This window comes from Hyla sarda, chromosome 7 (genome assembly GCF_029499605.1).
Source record: "Hyla sarda isolate aHylSar1 chromosome 7, aHylSar1.hap1, whole genome shotgun sequence".
In the NCBI taxonomy this organism is placed as follows: domain Eukaryota; kingdom Metazoa; phylum Chordata; class Amphibia; order Anura; family Hylidae; genus Hyla; species Hyla sarda.
This window is the reverse complement of record NC_079195.1, coordinates 176,594,602-176,617,961: the sequence shown is the minus strand read 5'-3', so window position 1 is coordinate 176,617,961 and position 23,360 is coordinate 176,594,602. Positions and strand designations below refer to the sequence as shown.

Genomic DNA, 23,360 nt, shown 5'->3' with positions numbered 1-23,360 from the left:
GAACCAGACAATCTAGCTTGTTTATGTGTATCAGTTAGGCTTGGTGCCTGTTCAGCAGATGCCAATCTTTGGACCACTTTTGCAAGTATTAACCATCACATACCAGGAACACAAAGTATCTCTGTGTGTGATGATGGGGAAACCTTTCCTCTAGAGGTATGGGATGCCCTCTTGTCATGGTTCCCAGCCTAGGTATATAAAGATCACTAGAAAGATCTCTGTACTGTCCCTTCATGTATTTTTCTATTGTGATCAAAACGCCCATAAGATGCCTTTTCTCCACACTAAATATCCCCGAGCTTGATAAGCTGTCTTGGTATTCCATATGTGGTATGATATATACAAAGGCAAAACTATATCCTGTCACGTGCCTCTATGCCTCTCTTGATACATCCCATGACTTTGCTAGCCTTGGCAGCTGCTGTCTGGCACTGATCACTAAGGTAGAGTTTACTGTCCACCAGTACCCCCAAGTCCTTTTCAGTACACATTTAACCTAATGTCTTATTATTTAGCCCATAATTTTACATTTTGTTTTATGGCCCAAGTGCATAAACTTACATTTATCCACATTAAACCTAATTTGCCATGTTCTCCAGATCCCTCTGTAATATTATATTGTCCTCTTCTGTGGTGATCACCTTACCCAGTTTAGTGTCATCTGCAAATATAGAAATTCTACTCTGTAATCCTTCTACAAGATCATTCATAAACATACTGAAAAGAAGTGGACCCAGTACTGACCCCTGTGGTACTCACTAGTAACTGTCACCCAACCATAAGTTCCATTGATACCCACCCTCTCCTTGAGCCAGTTGCTAACCCATTTACATATATCCTCCCCTAGTCCCAGCATCCTCATTTTATGTACTAACCTGCTGTGTGGCACTGTATCAAATGCCTTAGAAAAGTCCAGATATATAACATCCACAGCTTCACCCGGGTCCAATCTATAACTGACCTCCTCATAGAAGCTGATCAGATTAGTCCTACAGTACCGATCCCACATAAACCCATGTTGGTGCTGTGTCAGAAGGTTATTTTCATTAAGATATTCCAGAATAGCATCTCTCAGAAAACCCTCAAAAATCTTACCTACATCAGATGTTAAACTTACAGGCCTATAGTTTTCAGGAGCAGAGGAAAGAAATGCAGAGATGGCGCAATATAGTGCAGTTAATCCTTATTAATAGGGGCGGACAGCTATCCAAAAACAGAATATTGCTCACCTATGGGTGTTGTGCAGGCAGGCACAACACTGGCGATCGCGTGTAGTAAGTAGCTGGAAGCGATGTTCAGTATCTGGAGGCATCCGGCCGTCGGTCCCGCTATGCAAGCGGTGTGGATACAGGAGAAAGCAGCTGGTTCCGCGAGCCCCTGGCAAGGTTCCCGCAGAACTCCGGCAGAAAAATCCGATTTCGGCTAGGAGGGCACACCCAAGTATAGTTAAAAAAAGCAGGCTTTATTAATCCATAAAACATGCAGTGTGAACAGGACAAAACCTTGCCAGGGGCTCACGGAACCAGATAGTTTCCAGGATCCCATTTTGACCCCTTCTTGAATAGTGGAACCACATTTGCTAAGCGTCAGTCCTGTGGAACAATCCCTGTAATTATAGAATCTTTAAATATAAGTAATAAGGGTCTGTCTAGCACTGTATTTAATTTCTGGATGCCATCTGGGCCCGGTGATTTGTGTGTTTTAATGTTTATAAAGTGGTGACACACTTCTTGTTGGGTTAAACAGGTGAGATTTGCTGGAGAATTTATATTACCGTATATACTCGAGTATAAGCCGACCCGAGTATAAGCCGAGACCCCTAATTTCAACCCAAAATCCCAGGAAAAGTTATTGACTCGAGTATAAGCCTAGGGTGGGAAATACCTCATCCCCCCCTGTCATCATCCAGACCCGTCATTAACATCCTCATCATCCCCTTGTCATCATCCCACACATCCCCCCTTCATCATCCCCTTATCATCCCACACATCCCCCCTTCATCATCCCCTTGTCATCATCCCACACATCCCCCCTTCATCATCCCCTTGTCATCATCCCACACATCCCCTTATCATCCCACACATCCCCCCTTCATCATCCCCTTGTCATCATCCCACACATCCCCTTATCATCCCACACATCCCCCCTTCATCATCCCCTTGTAATCATCCCACACCCCCCCCCTTCATCATCCCCACCCCCCTTCATCATCCTCTTCTCATCATTCGCCCTCAGTGGTCTTCAACCTGCGGACCTCCAGAGGTTTCAAAACTACAACTCCCAGCAAGCCCGGGCAGCCATCGGCTGTCCGGGCTTGCTGGGAGTTGTAGTTTTGAAACCTCCGGAGGTCCGCAGGTTGAAGACCACTGCGGCCTTCAACATGCGGACCTCCAGAGGTTTCAAAACTACAACTCCCAGCAAGCCCGGGCAGCCATCGGCTGTCCGGGCTTGCTGGGAGTTGTAGTTTTGAAACCTCCGGAGGTCCGCAGGTTGAAGACCACTGCGGCCTTCAACATGCGGACCTCCAGAGGTTTCAAAACTACAACTCCCAGCAAGCCCGGGCAGCCATCGGCTGTCCGGGCTTGCTGGGAGTTGTAGTTTTGAAACCTCCGGAGGTCCGCAGGTTGAAGACCACTGCGGCCTTCAACATCATCCAGCCCCCTCTCACCCCCTTTAGTTCTGAGTACTCACCTCCGCTCAGCGCTGGTCCGGTCCTGCAGGGCTGTCCGGTAAGGAGGTGGTCCGGTGAGGAGGTGGTCCGGGCTGCTATCTTCACCGGGGGCGCCTCTTCTCCGCGCTTCCGGCCCGGAATAGAGCCGTTGCCTAGACAACGACGCATCTGCGTCATTGTCAAGGCAACGTGACTATTCTGAGGCCGGGCCCGAAGCGCTTAGAAGAGGCCTCCCCGGTGAAGATAGCAGCCCGGACCACCTCCTCACCGGACCACCTCCTTACCGGACAGCCCTGCAGGACCGGACCAGCGCCGAGCGGAGGTGAGTACTCAGAACTAAAGGGGGTGAGAGGGGGCTGGATGATGTTGAAGGCCGCAGTGGTCTTCAACCTGCGGACCTCCGGAGGTTTCAAAACTACAACTCCCAGCAAGCCCGGACAGCCGATGGCTGCCCTGGCTTGCTGGGAGTTGTAGTTTTGAAACCTCTGGAAGTCCGCAGGTTGAAGACCACTGCGGGTGGGGGAGTTCACTCGAGTATAAGCCGAGGGGGGTGTTTTCAGCACGAAAAATCGTGCTGAAAAACTCGGCTTATACTCGAGTATATACGGTATCCCTTCCCCTGTTATCTGACATTTGATTTTCCTGTGTAAATACAGTAGAGAAGAAGGTATTTAGTAGATTGGCCTTATACTCATCCTCCTCCACCAATACTTAAGGGGCAAACATTTTCAGTTTTAAGTTTCTTATTATTTAAGTAGGTGAAGAATATTTTTGGGTTCTTTTTACTTTAAATGGCAATTGTTCTTCTTCTGTTGCAATTTTTTTTACATAATTCATTCATCTCCTTATCATTTTTAAATGCCGACCCACTAACATCTTCTTTCAGTAATCTGAATGCTTTCCTCTTATTGTTTATCCCTAACTGTTTCAGTTAACCACATTGGTCTTCTATTACTAAGATTTATATTTAATTCACAAGATCTATTCAGAATGCTCATAAAAATGTCCAACATTTGTATGGCGTAAGTCTATGGAAACTTGCATTATATATTGATTCTTGTGTAAAGTCACAAAACAAGACTTAAAGGGGTAGTCCAGTGGTGAAAAACTTATCCCCTGTCCTAAGGATAGGGGATAAGTTTGAGATCGCGGGGGGTCCATCCGCTGGGGCCCCCTGCGATCTCTCTGTACGGGGCCCCGGCTCTCCGCCGAGATACGGCGGCCGACACGCCCCCTCAATACATCTCTATGGCAGAGCCGGAGATTGCCGAAGGCAGCACTTCGGCTCTGCCATAGAGTTGTATTGAGGGGGCGTGTCGGCCGCCGCCTCGTGCGGAGGTCGACACTCCCCCTTCCAGCGGGCTGTCGGGGCTCCGTACAGGAGATCTCAGGGGGCCCCAGCGGTCGGACCCCCCGCGATCTGCAACTTATCCCCTATCCTTAGGATGGGGGATAAGTTGCTCACCACTGAATCACCACTGGACTACTCCTTTAACTTTGTTTATCGAATATATCATGAAGCTCCTAGGCCCAGTGCAAAATGTACACCATTATATCTCCAACCATCACGTTATTTGCTATCTATTGAGCCTTTTTAAGTAGCAGGACCCAGTTGTGGCAAAAACCTCTGTATCCCATATAGATATTCCCCATGTAATGATATTTCTTTGTATGCACAGTGATATCATCTAGACACTCCCCCTTTATTATCTGATATACGTATTGGTGTAAATTACTAGATACAGTACAGTGTCATTACTGACATCACTTTATTTACTACTGGGAGAATTATGATAACAGCAGGAAGGCAGAGGACATTTATATTCCCCAATTTATACCCATAAGCTAGAGTGTTTTTATGTCAATTTAGCACTCATTTTTAAAAGAAATTCTATTAATCATATTCTACTTTTCTTGATCGCTTTGAGTGTAAATGACAGTTGTCATTGAAGCTGTTTTTACTGATGTCAGGAAGAGCACCGATCCTTCATCCGAGCTGTCATGTCTTCAGAATTTCACACTGTGCCAATACACATGACATGTTTATTACTTCTTTGTAATGACTCTCTGTATATCTAGAAACAATGTTACTCCGTCTAGACTGGTCACTCCGATGACCTCTATGCTAAGTAATTAAGTAATTGGTAACGTTATCCCAACTAATGGGCCCGTTCTCACCTTTAATCCTCTGTAATAGGATGTGCTTTATACATCATTGGACAGTCAAAGGCAAGACATTAAAGAAAATAAATTTATTTTTTTAACTACTGTACATAAACACAAAAGATACGCTCTGTGGGTGAAAGACTTTTAGGAAATGGTTACTATGTGTTTTGTATGCATCTTGTGTATGTCCTAGTCCCAATATTTAAAGTGCTTTGTAATGTACTAGAAAATTATCACAATAGTGTAATGATTATCTGTCTCAAAAAGGTTTAGGCTGGAACTCCACTGATTTTTTATTTTTTTTTGCAAAATCAGTGAAAAAACGCTGCGTCCAGATGTTAGCTGCAAGTCAATAGTAAACTGCAAAATGCCAGATTCACTTGGCGTTTTTCAGTTTGGTGGTTTTTTAATCCTTTTAGCGTTTTTCAGCAATTTCGGGCTCAGAGGCTGGATTTTCAAAATGCCTGACAAAACCTAGTTTGGCGTTTTTTGCCCTGAAATCGTGGTGTTTTTATTCTTTTTTGGACTTTAGCGATCCAAAAAAGTGATGGAGATACCTTTTTTATTAAAATTTCGTAGGGTACCATAAAAAAATAAATAAAAAGATACAGTAGTGATGGAAAAAATTGTACCTAACGAAATTTATCTTTTTTATTACGAAATGTTTATTAATTTTTAAACAGGGATCAATTTATGTGCGCGGGCAGGGCAATAAAAATGTAGCCGGCAATAATAAAAATGAAGTGTGTGTGTGTGTTTTTCACTTTATTTATTTTTACATTTTTTAGGTAGTACTACTACTCCCATCATGGAACACACTGTTCCATGATGGGAGTAGTAGTACCTGTACTAATTGACAGATCTCCCATTGCGATCCTATAATGTATAGATGCTGCGGCCGCTCTTCCATGGTCCCCTGCACTGCCGTATATATACACATATTCATATTTCCCGCAGAGAGCTGTGATTGGTCAGATGGTTCCAGCCAATCACAGCTCTCTGCGAGAAATCGGAACGTGTATATATAAAGCGTGCAGGGGACCACAGGAGAGCGCCGGACGCATCCATACATTATACCGGAGGATCACAGCAGGTGTCAGTAGTGATACCCGCTGTGATCTTTCCTACTACTACTCCCAACATGGAGCACACTCTGCTCAATGCTGGGAGCTGAAGTACCTGCATTAATAGACAGATCGCAGCAGGTGTCAGAAGTTACACTCGCTGCGATCTGTTTATTAATGCAGGTACTACAGCTCCCAGCATGGAGAAGAGTGTGCTCCATGTTGGGAGTAGTTGTACCTGCAGTTAAGGACACATCACAGTGGGTGTCACTACTGACACCCGATGTGATCGTCCTGTCCATAGCAGAGATGGAGCGGCTGTTTACATCGCTCGCATCCCTGCTCTGCACTATACTACGGGCCGGCCACTCATTCATTCATCTTTTCCTTGAGCTGTGATTGGCTGCAACCATCCGGCCAATCACAGCTCTGGACGGAAAATATGAACAGCCAGTGATGTGAATAGAGCAGAGATGTGAGCGCTGTATAGAGCCGCTCCGCTTCTCTGCTATATAATGGACGATCACATCGGGTGTCAGACTGACACCCGGGGCGATATGTCTATAGTACAGGTACTACTACTTTCAGCATTTCCATGCTGGGAGTAGTAGTACTACATAAAAAATGTAAAAAAATAAAAAAGTTAAACACACACACACACACTTTATAAAAAAATTTATAAAAATGTTGTTATAAAAAATAAACATTTAGTTAAATACATTTTTACATCCCTACTGCATCCTTTTTTTTTTTTTTTTTGGTACCCAACTATTTTGTAAAAAAAAAAAAAAAAAAACACCAAAGGGGCCAAAAATGGCAAATTCCACACAAAGGTAAAAACGCAAGAAAAAACGCAAAAATGCAGGGAAAAACTGTGGCAGTTTTTCTGGCATTTTTTTCTGGCGTTTTTTATGCAACAAAAATCGCAGGGCAAAAATCTCAGTGGAGTCCTAGCCTTAATGTGCAAACTTTATTGTTAATAATAAAATCTAAAAGTGTCTTAGTCAGGAAAAGCCATAGAGATAATATTGTGGGGGGAAAAGGAAATAGAAGAATAATACAATTAGAAATCTGCTACTGCAACATACTTGACATTTGCTAAAATGTTTCTCTACCACTGAGACCGGTCATGTCTTACATTGGTAGGTGCCTCATAGCTGGGGGTACAGTTTTAGACCCCTATGTATTGCAGCACAGTGGGGTTGTCTTGACTTGACTTAATTATGTAGCTGCCAAACATTACGCACAGAAGACTGTTTTAGTGCAATATTAAAATAATCCCAACAGGTCATCAGGAACATCACTGAAATGACCGGCTACTTCTGTCCAGCAAGGCTGGAATTCTTCCAGGATGTCTTGTAAAGAGGAATCTTGAGAAGCTCCGTGAACAGGCTCTGGTGTCTTGACCAAGGATGGAGGGTATTCAGAAATGTTTCTTTCCATGGGGACAATTCCATTAGGCAAGTGACTGCTGGAAACGGCTTGTATGTATGGATGAAATGGTTGCACAGTGCAGTCAATAGGTCTCATTGGACCAGATGATAATGTATTTGTTGCCTGGCAAGGAAAGCCATAGTTAAGATGCTGAGGGCCAACAAAAGTGTTCATATGTAAGTGGCTCAGGGGATACATTGGAGCATCGTAGTGCTTGTAGGTAGGCTGGACTTTTTCATGGAATCCTATTCTACAGAGCTCTTTCTCAGGCCATGCTGACTGGTTAACTCGAGAAGCTACTGGATGAAACGGCAGCCATTTCTCTTCCTGAGGAAGATTCTCTATGTCTTGGGGAATCTTCTTGTTCTTTCTTGCTCTTCTATTTTGGAACCAAACCTAAAAAAGTAAAAAACAACCATCAAACATCTCTAGTAACAACTGGATAGCAGACAAATGGGATCACATCTGTCACCAATACCATGGAGCAGATTCAGATTACTAACAACCAATACATCAACAGACAATATATAAAATATCAAAAAGCTGTTTGCAACATAGGTGGAGATGTATTATTGCTGGTAATGTGCACAAATAATGCACAAATAATGCACCAATCTTCTCCACCAATGCAGCCACAGAATCTGTTAAGGAATCTACTGTTGGCTAAAACCCTCTGACTTTCCATTTATTGCAAAACTACAACACCCAGCATTTCCTGACAGCTGCAGGCATATCTACCATACACTAATATAGACTATATTACTAATATCTGACTGGAAGAATAGTACACACTTGCATCCAATGCTATTCTTCCTATCAAAAGTATGGACACTGAGGTGGAGCCCATCGGCCACGACTGCATCTGTTGAACACTGGATCCGGCACAGAGCCTATCATGGTTATGAATAAGTATATTTGCTGTCATCATACAACATAATATTGAGTAACATCATTCAATCTCAGACAATATACCTGGATTCTGGATTCATGTACCCCTGTGATGTGGGACAGTTTTTCCCTCACTGAGATGCCTGGATATGGGTTTGTTTCAAATGTTTTAAGCAACAGATCCAGATGTGTTCGGCTGTAGACAGTTCGCCTCCTCCTAACCTTCCCATTTATAGGGCTGGACCCTGCCATGTGTTGTCCATCTGCACGAAAGAAGACATAATATTACAAAATGTAACCTTGTACTGCAAGAATGAGGCTCTGTTCACATCTGCACTGAAGCCTCATTCGCAGATTCTGTCATATTTGAAAGGAAGAATAGCGCAGCCTTCAGTCACATTTTTGACAGAATAGAAGAGAACATGCTAGGACAGCCTGTGCAACAGCTGGAGGCACTCTAGTTGGGAAACACTGGCTTAATCAATAATTTTGTATATTCAGCCCTTTATAAGCAGGTCAGTGTGTTACCTGCATTCATTTATATAATGATATTTACTATAGATACAGTCATCTATATAAAAGAAAGAAATATTGCATGTCTATATGTATTCGTTTTATATTTCCTATAAATACAGTAATCTATATAAAATAAATGAACATTGCATGTCTATATGTATTCCTTTTATATTTTCTATAAATGCAGTCATCTATATAAAAGAAATATTGCATGTCTATATGTATTCCTTTTATATTTCCTATAAATACATTAATCTATATAAAAGAAATAAACATTGCATGTCTGTATGTATTTCTTTTATATTTTCTATAGATACATTCATCTATATAAAAGAAATATTGCATATCTATATGTATTCGTTTTATATTTCCTATAAATACAGTCATCTATATAAAATAAATAAACATTGCATGTCTGTATGTATTCCTTTTATATTTCCTATAGATACATTCATCTATATAAAGGAAACATTGCATGTCTGTATGTATTCCTTTTATATTTCCTATAAATACAGTCATCTATATAAAATAAATAAACATTGCATGTCTGTATGTATCTATAGAAAATATCAAAGGAATACATAGAGACATGCAATGTTTATTTATTTTATATAGTTGAATGTATCTATAGAAAATATAAAAAGGATTTCATACAGACATGCAATGTTTCCTTTATATAGATGAATGTATCTATAGTAAATATCAAAGGAATACATACAGACATGCAATGTTTCCTTTATATAGATGAATGTATCTATAGTAAATATCAAAGGAATACATACAGACATGCAATGTTTCCTTTATATAGATGAATGTATCTATAGGAAATATAAAAGGAATACATACAGACATGCAATGTTTCCTTTATATAGATGAATGTATCTATAGTAAATATCAAAGGAATGATATTTACTATAGATACATTCATCTATATAAAGGAAACATTGCATGTCTGTATGTATTCCTTTTATATTTTCTATAGATACATTCAACTATATAAAATAAATAAACATTGCATGTCTGTATGTATTCCTTTTATATTTTCTATAGATACATTCAACTATCTAAAGTAAATAAACATTGCATGTCTCTATGTATTCCTTTTATATTTTCTATAGATACATTCAACTATATAAAATAAATAAACATTGCATGTCTCTATGTATTCCTTTTATATTTCCTATAGATACATTCATCTATATAAAATAAATAAACATTGCATGTCTATATGTATTCCTTTGATATTTCCTATAGATGCCAGTGGCTGTAGGCATAAGGTGACCTCTGTAGAGATGGCACTGACCTGACATACCTCTCATTTTGCTGTCCAGCTCTATCATGGTGTTCTCTGTAGATGTCCTCCCAGCTCTGTGTGGTTGATGTGACAAGGAGAGGGCATCAGAGCTTTTATACACTGCCCCTCCTCAGAAGACATGTAAATGTGAGGGTGTCTGCTGCCCAGGCAGTGGAGGTGTCAGTGACACGAGTGCCCTGCTACCTGAGTATTATGCTAACAGGGACAATACACAACACAGAGACAACATTTACAAGACTCCCCATAGACTCTGACTGTGCAATCCACATCTAGGGAGTCTAGTGTTACAAAGTGACAGACAAAAGAGCAAAGAAAGAAAGAAAATAAAATGTATGTTCAGCGATCTGTAATTCATACAGGTGTATCATATACCATGTCTAACTCTATCTATCTATTTACTGTATCATAATAATAATAATATATATTTATAATAATTTATATCCCAAATATATATATAGTAGTATAATCTTTATATTAATAAATATTATTTAATTATATATATATATATATATATATATATAAATAACATTTATAAATAATATTTATTAATAAAATGATTTTACTTCATTATAGAAATAACTTAGTTCAGTGGTCTCCAAACTGCGGCCCTCCAGATGTTGCAAAACTACAACTCCCAGCATGCCCGGACAGCCAACGGCTGTCCGGGCATGCTGGGAGTTGTAGTTTTGCAACATCTGGAGGGCCGCAGTTTGGAGACCACTGACTTAGTTTTTTTTGCAAACAATGTGTCTCCTGCTGTTGCAAAACTACAAATCCCAGCATGCCCAGCCAAAGGCTCTTCTAGCATGTTGGGAGTTGTAGTTTGGCAACAGCCGAAGAGGCAATGGGGGGGTATTCATGAAAAGTGGAGGTGGAGAACATATTTTTACTCCATTAATTCACGTGGTGAATGTATTGCATGGCAAAATCTGCTGTCGATCACATTTCTTTCTTCAGTACTCCACTTTGTATGGTGATTCCTCTGCGACTTTTTGTGCAAATTTTTAAGCCGTGGGACAAATATGCGACTTTTTTATAATGTTGTCCACAGTCAGTTTCTAATCCGACTGAGGACTGGTGTGGAATTGCGGAGTTGCGTCAAAAAAGTGACAAACTGAAAAGTTGCAAATCATAAATTCCTGACCATTGCATGATTTCAACTGAAATCATGACTTCCAAAGTCACTTTGTAAAAAATGTTCTATTTGGTGTGGCGCAAAACATTGTCGCAAAAAAAACAACTGCGCCCAAAAAAAGTGACAAATTACAACCAAAAGTAGTGGAGTAAAAGGTTTCATAAATACCCCTCAATGTCTGAAAAACATATTTATATATTGTACACATCTGATCTTCATATTTAGCGTTAAAGGAGAACTCCAGCCAAATCTAACTTTTCTCCTATTCATAGGATAGGGGATAAGTAGCTGATCGCGGGGGTCCAACCACTGGGATCCCCTGCGATCTCCGGTAAGGAACATAGCTCTCAGTGAGAAGTGTGTACTTCTTTGGTTAAAGGATTTATACAGTCAGGGTAATTTTTGTTTTTTCGCAGTTTTACAGGAAGACTTTCATTTTCCTCGACAATCCTTTTTCCAATACCTACATTACATGCTATTATGGCCCAGAGAAAACAATAAACACTACTGTCACGATGCCGGCTGGCAGGTAGTGGACCCTCTGTGCCAGAGAGGGATTGGCGTGGACCGTGCTAGTGGACCGGTTCTAAGCCACTACTGGTTTTCACCAGAGCCCGCCGCAAAGCGGGATGGTCTTGCTGCGGCGGTAGTGACCAGGTCGTATCCACTAGCAACGGCTCACCTCTCTGGCTGCTGAAGATAGGCGCGGTACAAGGGAGTAGGCAGAAGCAAGGTCGGACGTAGCAGAAGGTCGGGGCAGGCAGCAAGGATCGTAGTCAGGGGCAACGGCAGAAGGTCTGGAAGCACTGGCAAGGGACACACAAGGAACGCTTTCACTGGCACTAAGGCAACAAGATCCGGCAAGGGAGTGCAAGGGAAGTGAGGTAATATAGGGAGTGCACAGGTGATAACTCTAATTGGAACCACTGCGCCAATCAGCGGCGCAGTGGCCCTTTAAATCGCAGAGACCCGGCGCGCGCGCGCCCTAGGGAGCGGGGCCGCGCGCGCCGGGACAGAACAGACGGGGAGCGAGTCAGGTAGGAGAGCCGGGGTGCGCATCGCGAGCGGGCGCTACCCGCATCGCGAATCGCATCCCGGCTAGCAGCAGGATCGCAGCGCCCCGGGTCAGAGGACGTGACCGGGGCGCTGCAGCGGAGGAGGTGAAGCGAGCGCTCCGGGGAGGAGCGGGAACCCGGAGCGCTCGGCGTAACAGTACCCCCCCCCTTGGGTCTCCCCCTCTTCTTGGAGCCTGAGAACCTGAGGAGCAGACTTTTGTCAAGGATGTTGTCCTCAGGTTCCCAGGATCTCTCTTCAGGACCACAACCCTCCCAGTCTACTAAAAAAAAATTTTTTCCTCTGACCTTTTTGGCAGCCAAAATCTCCTTGACCGAGAAGACGTCCGAGGAGCCGGAAACAGGAGTGGGAGGAACAGATTTGGGAGAAAAACGGTTGAGGATGAGTGGTTTGAGAAGAGAGACGTGAAAGGCATTAGGGATACGAAGAGAAGGAGGAAGAAGAAGTTTATAAGAGACAGGATTAATTTGACACAGAATTTTGAAAGGACCAAGATAGCGTGGTCCCAACTTGTAGCTAGGGACACGGAAGCGGACATATTTAGCGGAGAGCCATACCTTGTCTCCAGGGGAAAAAACGGGGGGAGCTCTTCTTTTCTTATCCGCGAACCTCTTCATGCGTGAAGAAGCCTGTAAGAGAGAATTTTGGGTCTCTCTCCATATAATGGAAAGGTCACGAGAAATTTCATCCACAGCGGGCAGACCAGAGGGCAAGGGGGTAGGGAGGGGGGGAAGAGGGTGACGGCCGTACACCACGAAAAATGGGGATTTGGAGGAAGATTCAGAGACCCTGAAGTTATACGAGAATTCGGCCCATGGAAGGAGATCTGCCCAGTCATCCTGGCGGGAGGAAACAAAATGTCGCAAATAATCACCCAGGATCTGGTTAATTCTTTCTACTTGTCCATTGGACTGGGGATGATATGCAGAGGAAAAATTTAATTTAATCTTGAGTTGTTTACAGAGAGCTCTCCAGAATTTAGACACGAATTGGACCCCTCTATCCGAGACAATCTGCGTAGGCAACCCGTGAAGACGAAAAATGTGTACAAAAAATTGTTTAGCCAACTGAGGCGCAGAAGGAAGACCAGGAAGAGGAATGAAATGTGCCATTTTGGAGAATCGATCAACGACCACCCAAATAACGGTGTTGCCACGGGAAGGGGGTAAATCAGTAATAAAATCCATACCAATCAGAGACCAAGGCTGTTCGGGGACAGGCAGAGGATGAAGAAAACCAGCGGGCTTCTGGCGAGGAGTCTTATCCCGGGCACAGATAGTGCAGGCTCGCACAAAGTCCCCAACATCCGTCTCCAGAGTTGGCCACCAATAGAAGCGGGAGATGAGTTGCACAGATTTCTTGATGCCCGCATGACCTGCGAGATGGGAGGAGTGACCCCATTTGAGGATTCCGAGGCGTTGGCGTGGAGAAACAAAGGTCTTTCCTGGAGGAGTCTGTCTGATGGAGGCAGGAGAAGTGGAGATCAGGCAGTCAGGTGGAATGATGTGTTGCGGAGGGAGATCAACTTCCGAGGCATCCGAGGAACGAGAGAGAGCATCGGCTCTAATGTTCTTATCGGCAGGACGAAAGTGGATCTCAAAATTAAATCGGGCAAAGAACAGAGACCACCGGGCCTGGCGAGGATTCAGCCGTTGGGCCGACTGGAGGTAGGAGAGGTTCTTGTGGTCGGTGTAGATAATAACAGGAAATCTTGATCCCTCCAGCAGATGCCTCCATTCCTCAAGTGCTAATTTAATGGCTAGAAGTTCTCGATCCCCGATGGAGTAGTTCCTCTCCGCTGGAGAGAAGGTCCTAGAGAAAAAACCACAAGTGACAGCATGCCCGGAAGGATTTTTTTGTAGAAGAACAGCTCCAGCTCCTACTGAGGAGGCATCAACCTCCAATAGGAAGGGTTTGGAAGGGTCAGGTCTGGAGAGCACGGGAGCCGAAGAAAAGGCAGACTTGAGTTGTTTAAAGGAGTCTTCTGCTTGAGGAGGCCAGGACTTGGGATCAGCATTTTTCTTGGTTAAAGCCACGATAGGAGCCACAATGGTAGAAAAATGTGGAATAAATTGCCTGTAATAATTGGCGAACCCCAAAAAGCGTTGGATAGCACGGAGTCCGGAGGGGCGTGGCCAATTTAAGACGGCAGAGAGTTTGTCTGGATCCATCTGTAGTCCCTGGCCAGAGACCAAATATCCTAGAAAAGGAAGAGATTGGCATTCAAACAGACATTTCTCAATTTTGGCATAGAGTTGGTTGTCACGAAGTCTCTGAAGAACCATACGGACATGCCGGCGGTGTTCCTCTAGATTGGCAGAAAAAATTAGGATATCGTCCAGATATACCACAACACAGGAGTATAATAGATCACGAAAAATTTCATTGACAAAGTCTTGGAAGACGGCAGGGGCATTGCACAGTCCAAAGGGCATGACCAGATACTCAAAGTGTCCATCTCTGGTGTTAAATGCCGTTTTCCACTCGTCCCCCTCTCTGATGCGGATGAGGTTATAGGCGCCTCTTAAGTCCAATTTAGTGAAGATGTGGGCACCTTGGAGGCGATCAAAGAGTTCAGAGATGAGGGGTAAGGGGTAGCGGTTCTTAACCGTGATTTTATTAAGACCGCGGTAGTCAATGCAAGGACGTAGGGAGCCATCCTTTTTGGAGACAAAGAAAAATCCGGCTCCGGCAGGAGAGGAGGATTTACGGATAAAGCCCCTTTTTAGATTCTCCTGGACGTATTCGGACATGGCAAGAGTCTCTGGGGCAGAGAGAGGATAAATTCTGCCCCGGGGTGGAGTAGTACCCGGGAGGAGGTCGATAGGGCAATCATAAGGCCTGTGAGGAGGTAGAGTCTCAGCTTGTTTTTTGCAGAAAACATCCGCGAAGTCCATATAGGGCTTGGGGAGACCGGTTACTGGAGGAACCACAGAGTTACGGCAAGGGTTACTGGGAACCGGTTTTAGACAGTTCTTGGAACAAGAGGACCCCCAACTCTTGATCTCCCCAGTGGACCAATCCAGGGTTGGGGAATGAAGTTGAAGCCAGGGAAGTCCAAGGAGAATCTCCGAGGTGCAATTGGGGAGGACCAAAAGTTCAATCCTCTCATGATGAGATCCGATGCTCATAAGAAGGGGCTCCGTGCGGAAACGTATGGTACAGTCCAATCTTTCATTATTTACACAATTGATGTAGAGGGGTCTGGCGAGACTGGTCACTGGGATGTTGAACCTGTTGACGAGAGAGGCCAAAATAAAATTTCCTGCAGAACCAGAGTCCAAGAAGGCCACTGTAGAGAAGGAGAAGGCAGAAGCAGACATCCGCACAGGCACAGTAAGACGTGGAGAAGCAGAGTAGACATCAAGGACTGTCTCCCCTTTGTGCGGAGTCAGCGTACGTCTTTCCAGGCGGGGAGGACGGATAGGACAATCCCTCAGGAAGTGTTCGGTACTAGCACAGTACAGGCAGAGGTTCTCCATACGGCGTCGTGTCCTCTCTTGAGGTGTCAGGCGAGACCGGTCGACCTGCATAGCCTCCACGGCGGGAGGCACAGGAACAGATTGCAGGGGACCAGAGGAGAGAGGAGCCGAGGAGACGAAACGCCTCGTGCGAACAGAGTCCATATCTTGGCGGAGTTCCTGACGCCTTTCAGAAAAACGCATGTCAATGCGAGTGGCTAGGTGAATAAGTTCATGTAGATTAGCAGGAATTTCTCGTGCGGCCAGAACATCTTTAATGTTGCTGGATAGGCCCTTTTTGAAGGTCGCGCAGAGGGCCTCATTATTCCAGGACAATTCTGAAGCAAGTGTACGGAATTGTACGGCATACTCGCCAACGGAAGAATTACCCTGGACCAGGTTCAACAGGGCAGTCTCAGCAGAAGAGGCTCGGGCAGGTTCCTCAAAGACACTTCGGATTTCCGAGAAGAAGGAGTGTACTGAGGCAGTGACGGGGTCATTGCGGTCCCAGAGCGGTGTGGCCCATGACAGGGCTTTTCCGGACAGAAGACTGACTACGAACGCCACCTTAGACCTTTCAGTGGGAAACAGGTCCGACATCATCTCCAGATGCAGGGAACATTGGGAAAGGAAGCCACGGCAAAACTTAGAGTCCCCATCAAACTTATCCGGCAAGGATAAGCGTATCCCAGGAGCGGCCACTCGCTGCGGAGGAGGTGCAGGAGCTGGCGGAGGAGATGACTGCTGAAGCTGTGGTAGCAACTGTTGTAGCATAACGGTCAGTTGAGACAGCTGTTGGCCTTGTTGCGCAATCTGTTGTGACTGCTGGGCGACCACCGTGGTGAGGTCAGCGACAACTGGCAGAGGAACTTCAGCGGGATCCATGGCCGGATCTACTGTCACGATGCCGGCTGGCAGGTAGTGGACCCTCTGTGCCAGAGAGGGATTGGCGTGGACCGTGCTAGTGGACCGGTTCTAAGCCACTACTGGTTTTCACCAGAGCCCGCCGCAAAGCGGGATGGTCTTGCTGCGGCGGTAGTGACCAGGTCGTATCCACTAGCAACGGCTCACCTCTCTGGCTGCTGAAGATAGGCGCGGTACAAGGGAGTAGGCAGAAGCAAGGTCGGACGTAGCAGAAGGTCGGGGCAGGCAGCAAGGATCGTAGTCAGGGGCAACGGCAGAAGGTCTGGAAGCACTGGCAAGGGACACACAAGGAACGCTTTCACTGGCACTAAGGCAACAAGATCCGGCAAGGGAGTGCAAGGGAAGTGAGGTAATATAGGGAGTGCACAGGTGATAACTCTAATTGGAACCACTGCGCCAATCAGCGGCGCAGTGGCCCTTTAAATCGCAGAGACCCGGCGCGCGCGCGCCCTAGGGAGCGGGGCCGCGCGCGCCGGGACAGAACAGACGGGGAGCGAGTCAGGTAGGAGAGCCGGGGTGCGCATCGCGAGCGGGCGCTACCCGCATCGCGAATCGCATCCCGGCTAGCAGCAGGATCGCAGCGCCCCGGGTCAGAGGACGTGACCGGGGCGCTGCAGCGGAGGAGGTGAAGCGAGCGCTCCGGGGAGGAGCGGGAACCCGGAGCGCTCGGCGTAACAACTACATATTGTTAATGACGATGCTGTGGATTTAATAGTAAAAAATAGCAAAACTACAGGGTTTACTTCTAAACTTTATCAACTACTAGTAACCAAAGCTTGGGTGGGACACCAAGTGATAGCGTTCTCTAAATGGCAACTGGAAGCGGGAGTAACAAATTTGCAGTGGAAAGATATTTATATATAAATCAGTGGTAAATCAGTCTTTGGGAGAGGGGGCCAGACTGTCAAAAATATATATTCTATACAGAGTTTATCGAACTCCAGGTTTTTTATGTAAAATTGGTTTTAGACAGGATGCAAGGTGCCCACGTTGCTCTCACTTAGATGCGGATCTTACATGCTGTGAGAATGTATTGGTTATCATTACTAGATTATATTGCTGAGCTATTTCAGGCTACAATGCCAAATTAATTGAAAATATTTATGTTGGGTTATATTGAGGATTTGGGTTTACAGGACAATCTAAAGATCGCAGGCTCTTATATAATGCAAGGAAATTGATTGCTTAGTGTTGGAAAGATCCAAGACCACCAACATTGGATCAATTTATTAAGAAGATGGATACAGTGGTGAAATGGGAGAAGGCTATCTATTATAAAAGGGAAAAATTACCATAAATTTAAGCAGATATGGGCATGCTGGATGAACGGGACTTTTTTTTCCCTCTGAAGCACATGAGAGGGTTAACTGGGGAGGTAAAAGGGGAAAAATCAATAATTCTATTCCTTGTTGTGTATAATATGCAGAGACGGTTGTAAAGAATCATTTTTACTTTCAAGAAATGATCTATTCTCTGTTAATATGAAATTTGTTGGCAAATAAAGAGATATCTTAAAAAAAAATATATAAAATAATAGAAGTATGTGCTGCAGACGGCACGCATTCCATTTATTTCTTTGGGAGCGCTGAAGAGACCAGAATACAGTACTTGATCATCTCCGGCAGTAGACAACACATGCTCTTCACTGACAGCTGGGGCCCGTACAGAAATTGTGGGGGGTTCCGGCAGTCGGACCCCCATGAGGATAGGGGGTAAGTAAGTTGCTGTAATTATTATCTATCTCAAATGTACAATATTGTATCTATTTTATATCATATTTTTATCTCATAATAATATTTATAATAATGTATATCTCTATATATGTATCATCATTAAGTATTTATTAATATAATGATTATATTACATTATATAATCTATTACACAATTCAATGTTTTATTATTATTAAGAGGCGTCGCTATTAGAATCACTGTCGCAGAGCGGCACAATGATAGAGCCTGGAGGTGGCATCAGTATGAGGAGACCTATAGTGGCTGAATGACACAGCGTGGAGGTGGCGGCAGCATGAGGAGACCATACAGTGGCTGAATGACACAGCCTGAAGGTGGTATCAATATGAGGAGATCATATAGTGCCCGAATGACACAGCCTGGAGTTGGCGGCAGCATGAGGAGACCATATAGTGGCTGAATGACACAGCCTGGAGGTGGCGGGAGGAGACCATATAGTTGCAGAATGAGACAGCCTGCAGGTGGCAGCAGCATGAGGAGAACATATGGTGGCAGAATGAGAAAGCCTGGAGCTGGCATCAGCATGAGGAGAACATATGGTGGCAAAATGAGACTGCCTGGAGCTGGCATCAGCAAGAGGAGAACATATGGTGGCAGTATGAGACAGCCTGGAGGTGGCATCAGTAGCATCAGGAGTCCTGAAAGTGACCCAGTGACATAGTGGGCGGTGGGTGGCAATACCAGTACCTGGTGACAAAGGTGGGTGAAAAATGGAGAACTTGGCATCAGGCGGGTGGCAGGATCAGAATAGTAGCTGAGGCAGGTAGCCAGAAGAAAATTGTCTCTTTTGAGTGTGCACAAGTAAGTATTGAGGAAATGCATTACGTAAAACTTAACTTTTAATAATATTCCTAGGATAAAATATATGTAGCCAATTTTTTTTTTAAATCAAACAAAAGGAAAGGTGTGCAAAAAAAAAAAACACCACCAAGTATTAATGTGCTGCAAAGACCTCTAAAAGGTGAAAGGGAACAAAATATGGTTCATGTAACCGGTGAGGGTAAAAACTTCCCCTGTAAGGCCCTACTCTCGCCCTATTAATTCCCTTCTTGACAAGTGTTACTCGCCCTAAAAAGGGCGGCCCCACACAGGAAACTCTCCCTATTTCCACCTACAAACCCTGTGAAATGGCAGTGTTTGTAGGTGGAAATGGGGAGAGGTTTCTGTGTGGGGCCACCTTTTTGGGCGAGTAACACTTGCCACGAAGGGAATTAATAATGCAAGAGTAGGAACTTACAGGGGAAGTTTTGACACCCCACCTGTTACAATGGACCATACGTTGTTCCCTTCCACCTTTTAGAAGTCTTTGTGTCACATCAATACTTGGTGGTGTAGGTGGCACATAGTGTTTTTTGCACACCTTTCCTTTTGTTTGATTTCAAAAAAATTTGGGTACATATATTTTATCCAAGGAAACGTTAAGTTTTAGCTAATGCATATCCTCAATACTTACTTGTGGTCTGATATGGAGGAATGTCTTACTGGGGAGCAGCACCAGCATTGGTGGATTGAAACTTGGCTGATCCAGGCTAATTCATCTTCATAAAGGTCAGTCTCTCCACATTTCTCGTGGACAGACGAGTTCTCCTTGGGGTTAATATGTCCCCTGTCGCACTAAACACCCGATCTGATGGGCAGGACAGCTTTTCCAGGGTAAACTCTGGTAGTTGTGGCCACAAATCAAGTTTGGCTGCCCAGAAATACAGCGGATCTTCTAGGTGTGTTGGTATGGTCATGTCAAGGTATGCCACCACCTGCTGGTACAGGTCCTGCTCCAGGTCTACTTGCTGCTGATGAGTTGCTTCACTATGCGGTGACAATTCGCCAGTCACTACACAAGCAAGTATGCATTGTGCCATTTGTGCAAGTGACTCTGAGGGACTCCCTGCCTCCATCTCCACTGCATTCTGCCACGGTGTGTCTGGGTCCTCTGTCTCGCCTTCCTCATAACCTTCTAGCTCTGGCTGCTCCTGCTCCTCCTCTCCTGTCAGATGACTAGAAAAACCGTACATCTCGTGAAACCTAAACTTTGCTCCACTGTGCCCCTCCCCCTCCTCCTCCAGTTCAGCCCCCACAGGGCTCATGTGGCCGTGAGATGTGGGCGCCACTTCACCAGTGCCCTGACCGGCCATCGTTTCAAACACGTGTTGTAGTAAATGAAGCAGTGGATTGACGTAGTTCATCCCGTAATCCTAGCAACTGACTTATAATGTGGCTTCCTCAAAGGGCCTGAGCAAACGGCAGGTATCACGTATGAGCTGCCACTGGTTGACATTGAAGTTACACAGGGGAGTCCCCCTATCCATTTGGATAATCAAAAAATCGCTGATGGCTTTTTGTATAGTCGGTCCAACACATGGAGGGTGGAATTCCAACTTGTGGAAACGTCGCAAATAAGACTATGATGGGGGATACCATTCTGGCGCTGCAGCTCAAGGAGGTGCTTTGCATTGTACGAGTGGCTGAAGTACATGCCAAACTTCAGGGACCGCTTGAAAACCAGATTGAACATGTGTGCCATGCAGGGCGCATGCCCCAGGCTTCTATGTCGCAGCGCAAACAAGATGTTCTTCCCATTGTCAGTCACCATGGTTCCCATTGCCAGTTTTCGTGGAGTAAGCCATGATTCGATTTCTTGATAAATTACTTTTTGCAGTTCCTCCTCTGTGGTACTCAGTTCGCCAAGGCAAACCATGTGAAGAGCAGCATGACACCAACGTGCCCTGCACACATGGTATGCTGGAGGTGCACTGAGACTTGTCTGGGAAGTGGAGGCTGAGGACACAGTGGAGGATGAGGAGGCGGATTCGCACACTGTCACAGGACCAAAGGCCTGAGAGCGTGGAGGCGGAAGTGGCGTGACCTGTCCAAGTTGCTGTTGTGGCTGCGCAGGAACCACATTCACCCAGTGGACCGTAAAGGACATGTATTGTCCCTGACCGTAGTTACAGCACCAGACGCCGGTGCTGCCATGCACTTTGGAACACACTGACAGGCTCAAGGACAGGCCCACCTTCTGTTCCACAAAATTGTGCATGGCTGGTACTGCCATTTTCGCAAATAAATGACAGCTTGGGACTCTCCACCTCGGCTCGGCACAAGCCATCAGTTCTCTAAAAGGTGCAGAGTCCACCACTTGAAAAGGGAAGGACTGCAGCACCAGCAACTTGGACAGGCGCACATTCAGCTTGTGCGCCGTTGGATGAGTGGGCGCATACTGTTGTCTCTTGGACATGGCTTCGCCGATGGATTGCTGGCGTAATGACTGACTCGAAGTAGGAGGAGCAGGAGCATCTGGAGCGACAGAAGGAGGACACACAGCTCTTTTCAGCTGAGGTGGTGGAGTCTTGGCTGGCTGAAACAGGGAGCAGTATGCCACTGGGTGATACAGATGGCTGGACCACCACACCACATTGGAGCCACAGTTCTCCCAGGCCTCTTTATGGTGACGCTGCATATGTTGGCGCAGGGCCGTGGTGCCAACATTCCGACCCTGGCCATGCTTCACCTTCTCCCGACACATCTTGCATATGGCCATGTTAGCATCCTCTGCTTGATGAAAAACTGCCACACCGCCGAGTAGCTGATTTTCCCACCAACAATCCACACTGATTGACTGCTACTGCCGCCGACTCCAGGAACCCCTGTTCCACTACCTCCCGGGAAGGTAGGCTGCCGCGAAGCAGGTGGTCTACCCCGGGCACGTTTGGTTCCAGACTTTCCACTTCTGCACCTATGCTGACTGACAACAATGCTACCACCTTGCTGGCTCAGCTGCTGCCTCATGGGCAACCTGCAACCCTCTTCTCCTGATGATGAAGCCCCTTCTGCACCCGGCTTCCAGGTGCGATCGGCTTCATCATCATCGAGTTGTATCTGCATGTCACTGATGTCCTCCTCAGGTTCCTCAACAGTGTCTGCTTCAGGAGCCTGAAAGCTCGCAACACCACCTCCCACACCACTCTCCTCAGCACTACTTGCCCACCTAGCAGAGGAAGCAGCAGATGTCCCCTCCACTTCTTGGCTGGGCAATAGCTGCTGACTGTCCTCTAGTAGATCGTCCTCACTAAATAGTGGAGCTGAACCCACAGCATAAGATACTTCTGTGGGGGAGGGAACATCATAGGACAGAGGCAATGGGATGACAGGGACTGTTCCCAGGCCATGCCAACTGAGGGTTGTGTCTGAGGAACCCACCGACTGTTGACTAGGGGTGTCAGATGTCACTTGTGATGAAGTGGATGACCGTGTTAACCAATCGATGACGGCAGATGGGTTGCTGGTCGAGACACGACCACTAGCTGATCCCGGGAGCTTAGGCCTCTCACTGCGACTCCTGCTGCCACTTGCCCCTAGTCTGCTGCGACCTCTGCCTGATGAATTTAGGCCTCTGCCACTCCTCTGTGCACATCCTGGCACTTCTCTGCCTGACATACTTGTGTACTTTTGGCTGGCTTTTCACAGTATCTAGGCCCTTAAGACTTTAACAGGAACAAAATGGTACACCACTTAGATGTACATATGTGGTATGCACTTATGAGGGGAGGGCAATGCGCTCCAATATGCTTAAAACAGTATTTGTCTACAACACCAACAGGTGTGTACTTTTGCCTGGCCTTTCACAGTATCTAGCCCAGGGGTCTCAAACTCAAATTTTCTGGGGGCCACTGGAGGTAGCGGCTGGGTGAGGCTGGGCCGCATGTGCTCCTCACATATAATGCCCCCATCATGCGCCCCTCACATATAATGCCCCCATCATACGCCCCTCATCATCCACCAGCAACACCCCTCACCAGCAGTAGCACCTCCATCATCCACCAGCAACACCCCCCACCAGCAGTAGCACCCCCATCATCCACCAGCAAAACCCCCCCATTCTCCCTACCCCCCTGTGGTAATAGCATGAGCTGATGGATGATGGGGGTGCTACTGCTGGGGGGGGGGGTGAAGCATTAGGTAGGTA

General features: G+C 45.7%; 1 protein-coding gene across 2 annotated transcripts in view; it reads right to left on the bottom strand.

Moving 5' to 3' along the window:
* Positions 1-6,850: 6,850 nt before the first annotated feature.
* LOC130282761 (homeobox protein prophet of Pit-1-like) overlaps positions 6,851-23,360 on the bottom strand; it is a 55,044-nt gene continuing 38,534 nt past the window's right edge. Inside the window, exons 2-4 of one of the 2 annotated variants that reach the window (XM_056531393.1) lie at positions 10,052-10,332; positions 8,308-8,486; positions 6,851-7,731 (exon numbers count right to left, since the gene is read on the bottom strand). In XM_056531393.1, the coding sequence (XP_056387368.1) occupies positions 7,171-7,731; positions 8,308-8,486; positions 10,052-10,079 (768 nt within the window). In that variant the 5' untranslated portion in view covers positions 10,080-10,332 and the 3' untranslated portion in view covers positions 6,851-7,170. The remainder of the gene's footprint in view (positions 7,732-8,307; positions 8,487-10,051; positions 10,333-23,360) is intronic. The other variant, XM_056531394.1, reaches the window with a different exon arrangement.